This window comes from Cystoisospora suis, assembly GCF_002600585.1.
Source record: "Cystoisospora suis strain Wien I chromosome Unknown contig_2231, whole genome shotgun sequence".
In the NCBI taxonomy this organism is placed as follows: Eukaryota; Apicomplexa; class Conoidasida; order Eucoccidiorida; family Sarcocystidae; genus Cystoisospora; species Cystoisospora suis.
The window spans coordinates 4,776-10,031 of record NW_027155030.1 but is presented as its reverse complement, the minus strand read 5'-3'; the positions used below and the strand labels follow the sequence as shown (position 1 = coordinate 10,031).

The 5,256-nt window shown below is 41.6% G+C and overlaps 2 protein-coding genes across 2 annotated transcripts in view; one reads left to right on the top strand and one right to left on the bottom strand.

Annotated features, from left to right (window-relative positions):
• Nucleotides 1-60: 60 nt before the first annotated feature.
• Nucleotides 61-5,256, bottom strand: part of CSUI_004691 (uncharacterized protein) — a gene marked incomplete at its 5' end in the record, with an annotated part of 9,651 nt that continues 4,455 nt past the window's right edge. Inside the window, one exon of the mRNA XM_068064876.1 lies at nt 61-550. The remainder of the gene's footprint in view (nt 551-5,256) is intronic.
• The window catches only part of CSUI_004692 (wd g-beta repeat-containing protein), a 5,465-nt gene continuing 1,462 nt past the window's right edge, over nt 1,254-5,256 (top strand). The window contains exons 1-5 of the mRNA XM_068064877.1: nt 1,254-1,343; nt 1,925-2,214; nt 2,931-3,046; nt 3,657-3,745; nt 4,946-5,096. Of these exons, the coding sequence (XP_067923148.1) occupies nt 1,323-1,343; nt 1,925-2,214; nt 2,931-3,046; nt 3,657-3,745; nt 4,946-5,096 (667 nt within the window). The 5' untranslated portion in view covers nt 1,254-1,322. The remainder of the gene's footprint in view (nt 1,344-1,924; nt 2,215-2,930; nt 3,047-3,656; nt 3,746-4,945; nt 5,097-5,256) is intronic.

Below are 5,256 nucleotides of genomic sequence, written 5' to 3'. Positions count from 1 at the left end.
AGAGAGAAAGTAGGAAAGAAAGAGACAAGAGAGAGAGAGAGAGATAGCGTTTGGTCTTTGCCTACATGAAAACAGGATGCGGCGAGGGGGAGATTTCCTGTCTCCAAAGCCACGTCGCCCAATCTCTTCCATCGAGCCATCGTCGATGCTAGTAAAGAAGAAGAAGAGAGACCCATATGGTGCTTCTGACTCGCTCTTATCAATTCTGAACACTGCAGGGGAAGAAGAAGAACGAACAAAGAAAGGAAAGAAAAAGAAGAAAACAATGGACTTTCTTTCAGAGAAGAGACGGGATATTCTGTCGAAGAGAGAGAAAAGAAATAGAAGAAGAGCGATACTTGTCTGTCTGTCTGTCTCTGTCTCTCTTTTTCTGCATCTCTTGTATGAAGGCAACCAAAATGGGGTTCTGCGAAGAGCTATCTTGAGAGAAGAGGAGAACCTACTTCTTATCCGAGTCGATCTCTTCTCTTTCCTTCTTTCTTTCCTGTCTCCTTAGAATACACACGCAGCTCCCTTCTAGATACACAGAAGAGGACATCTCTCTTCCCTTATCAAACACGCAGACAACTTCTACATAGATAGATAGAGATTGGTAGATAGATAGATAGGTAGATAGGTAGAGAGATAGATAGATAGATAGAGATAGGTAGAGAGATAGATAGATAGAGATAGGTAGATAGATAGATTAAGGATACATAGATTAAGGATAGCTAGATTAAAGATAGATTAAAGATAGAGTGTCTATGTGTCTATCTAGTAGACTGAAAAAGGCAGTTGTTGGGAGAAGAGAGGGGAAAGTAGAAGAGAGGAAAAAGAGAGAGATTCATAAGTGTGAAAGAAGAGCATTCTTCACTCTTCCACTCACTAGCTAGCGTTTTCTTCTCTCTCTATCATGAAGAGTCTTCCAGTCGTCAGCTGCCTCCATCCAACACAACGATGAATATACCTGACTTTAGAGGACTCTCTCCACTCCTATCTATCTATCTGTCTATCTTCAATCTATCTATCTCTCTGTCTTAAATCTATCTATCTATATGTCTACCTATTTGTATGTGAGTCTATGTATGTTTATGAATGTGGGTGTGATCGTGTGTGAATTTGAATAAGAATATGTGTGAATATCTATCAACTTACCGCTCTTTCTTTCTTTCTTTTCTCCCGTCTATCTATCTTTCTCTTTCCTTCTATCTATGTCCGTATCTTTTGATCTCTCTTTCTATCTTTGTTTGGATGTCTCCCCTCTGTGTGTCTTAGGTGCACCTCCTTCGCCTCATGAGCCTCCAAAGTTTCAGTACAAGGGCCACGGCGTTGAAGGCTATGCTATGGACTGGAATCCTGTTCATGTATAACGTATCACGACACCTATCAACCCTTCACACATACATACACGCAGACATGCATACATATACATACACGTATAGAGATACATATAGAGAGGGAGAGAGATACGTACAGGCAGAGAGAGATATCTCCATACATATGTAGATATACAGATGCTAGGTGCATAGATAGATAGGTGTGAAGAGGAGAAACGCTGAGCCGTAAGGTGTCTTTCTCCTGTTAGGACAGGCTGATACTGAAAAGGAAAAGCTAGAGAAAAAAGAACATGTCTACTGGAGAGTATGAACTGATATAGATGTAGACTTACACATGCATCCCATACTGCATGCAAATCTCTGTGTAGAGCTACCACATACATGCACACTTACACGACCCACCGTGTATCATGTGCATCTCTATCTATGTTGAATAGATATACCTGTAAGTGTATCAAAAGCTTTATATATACCTCTACATATGTGACTCATTGTGCATCTATTCTCCTTTTCTCTTGTTTCTTCCTTCTTTCTTTCTTTGTCGATTTTCCTCTCCCTTCAATCTCTCTCATCCTCTATCGGTCTTTTCTTCTTTCATGGATGTCCAGACAGGTCGATTTCTTTCAGGAGACGTGGAGGGAGGTGTGTGTCTCTGGGAGCCCTGTGAAGGAGGCTGGGACGTGTCCGAGATCATGCGGTCTCCTGTCTCAAGAGGAGGAAAGAAATCTACGTCATCCTCGTCACGTAACAAGCCACAGTCCTTTTCTTCCTCTTCTTCCTCTTTATGTCGTTTCGAAGGAGTTACCCCTGGCTCGACAGTCGAGGAGACGCAATGGAAAATTAAAGGAAGTGGCGCAGGAGACGTCTTTGCTACTGCCTCCAGTGATGGAGGCATCAGGTATTACCCATCTATCCTTAATCTATCTTTAATCTATCTATCTACCTCTAATCTATCTATCTTTAATCTATCCATCTTTAATCTATCTATCTTTATTCTTTCTATCCATCTAGCTAATTATTCATCTTTCTCTCTTCGATTTATTTTGTCTATCTGTCTATCTATGTTAAATCTATTTTTCGATCTGTCTATCTTCAATCTCTTTATATCTCTATGCTTCTTTGGTCTCCTTCTTATGTCTTCCTTATTTTCTGTCTCTATCTGTCTTTCTCTCCCCTTCTCCCTACGTATGTGTAGGCTTAGCTTCTGTCTCGCTATCTCTTTGTTCAGATGCACCTTCTCTCTGTCTCTCTCTTTCTCTTTCTTTCTTTCTTGCTTTCTTTCTTTCTTTGTTCTCCCCCTAACTATGTGTATTTCCCCTGACTCCTCCTTCTCTATTACACGCTACGGCCGGAGAGAAGAGAAGAGAAGAGTGTATGAGAGAGTCTACATACTCTAGATGTATGTAGATATGTGCGCTGAGTCATCATACCTGGCAACTTAGAGATAGATAGATAGATTAAAGATAGAGAGATAGATATGGATGTCTAACGACAGAGGAGCAGTGAGGTAAACCGACAGGTAGGAAAGAATGTCCTTTCTTTTTTCTCGGTCCCTGGTATATTCTTCTTCATACCTTTCTTTTCTTTCTTTCATTCTTCCTCTTCTTTCTCTAGGATTTACGATTGTCGTAGTAGTTCACGAGCTCCGTGTCTTGCGCTTTTGCATGCGCATGCAAGCGACGTCAATGCGCTACGGTGGTCTCCTGTTCACGGAGATCTTCTTCTCTCAGGTATGATGAGAAGAAAAACATGAAAAGTACGAAAGAAAAGGACAGAGACAACTTTCTTTGGAGATCGAGAAGCTTCAAAGAAAGGCATGACTAAGCACGGGGCATCAAGATGATAGAATAGAGTGGATGGATGCATTACTACACACATCGGGGGGTTCTTCACTCTTCCCATCTTCATTGACTCGCTTGTAGTTGCGGGTGTACTTGTTAGACTGTTGTGTATATAGAAACATATATATAGAGAGAGAGAATCTATACATATAGCCACGTATATATAAATAACCCTGTGGTACTACGATTCACATACTCTCTCTCTTTTTCTCCTCTTCCCTACCTCCACATGATCTTCGTCCTCTTTGTCCTCTCTAGTTCATGTTCTTCCTAGTCGCATATCATCTACGGCTCCTTCTCAAAGGCATACAGGTATACATCTCTCTATATATAAGAAGTATGAGTATTCTTCTTCTCTTTCTTTCTCTCTCTTTCTGTCTCCACGTGTCTATATATATGTGCCTGTCTGTATATGTACTACGTATGTGTGTATGCACGTGTATGTCTATGCATGTCTGTCTGTCTGTCTATGTGTGTGGATGTATGCGATGTATGACAGGCGATGAGGATGGATGTGCGAAGGTGTGGGATGAGAGATTCGGGGAGAGCCCCCTTGTAGTCATGCACTGGCACAAAAAGCCGATCACCGTAAGCCGCAGACAGACAGACAGAGAGATACAAGCAGCTCACGCGAAAACAGAAGAAGAAGAAGAAGAAAGAATGGAGAACTATACAGCACATACAACAACAGGAAGAAAAGAAAAGAAGAAGAAAAGGAAAAAGAGAAAGAGAGTGAGCTATGGATACATGGATGTGTGACTATGTATGTAGGCATGCGTATAGATACAAAGGGTGAAGAGAGAAGCATCCATCTGTCAACTCATCTTTCATCTGTCTATCTAGCTATCTGTCTTAGATCAATCTATCTCTATTCTATCTTTGTGTGTGTATCTATCGATGTGCAGTCTATCTATCTATCTACTGTATAGGAGAAGTCTTTCTTTTGGCTGTGTTTCTCGGTCTTCCGAAGTCATCAAGGGATAGATATGAAAAGGAAGCAAAGAAAGATCAAGAAAGAAAGAAAGAAGGAGAAAGAAAGAAAGAAAGGTGGGTTCATAGAGAAAGGGTTAAGGTGTAGTAGTGTGTTTCTTCTTCACTTTTTCTTGTCTCTTCTTGGCTTGAAAGTTCCTTACTTGTCTCTGCCGCTGCTCTCCAAATGTCCGCACGCGAAAAGCTCCACACAAACCGAAACAAAAGAATCGGTAAAGAGACAGACAACAAGAAAAAGAAGGAGAAATGGGGCTAGGAAGAAGAACAAGAAGAGACAAGGAGGAGGAAGAGGAGGCGGAGGGGGAGTCCTCTTAAACGCACTCCTCCCCTCATCCCCATTCTTCCTTTTCTTTCTTTCCTTCTCGAACACCCGTGACACCGACTTATCTATCCATCCATTGCTCTTTCTTTCTTCTTCTCCTCTATTTCTTTCTCGTCTAGAGGGCGTTCACCTGTCTATCTTCAATCTATCTATCTCTAATCTATCTATCCATCTATCTGTCTGTAATCTGTCTTTGATCTCTCTAGTCTGTCTATCTCTCTACCTTAGGAATTTTCATAGCCATTTTTTCTCTCCTCTCCCGTAGACCCCATCCACTGCATGCCTACGCCTCCAGCCCCCCCTAGGTCTATACATCTGCACGTACAGATGATGGTTCCTTTTGCCACATCGTCCTTTCTCATCCAAATCACTCTGAGCTCTGTATGCATATATCTTCGTGTACATATATCCATACATGTCTACATATACATATATATACATAAAGTGTGTGTGGTGTATGCGTGTTGTGGGTGTAGTCGTTGGATTGGCATCCCACAGACGAGGCGACCTTCGCGACTTCATCCCTCGATAATAGCATCGCTCTCTGGGATATGTCTGTCGAGATCGATCAAGATGAAACACCTGCAGAACAAGAAGACCCCGCGCAAAAGAAGAAAAACGCAAAAGGTAAAAGAAAACTTCTCAAGAAAGAAAGAAAGAAAGCTCAGTCCCACTCTTCTTTCATGATGTCTCAGGAAGCCTACACACCATCACAATCCTCATCGAGTAGACGACCATTCTATTCGCCTCACACAAAATGTTCACAATCTAACTATCTTTAATCTAT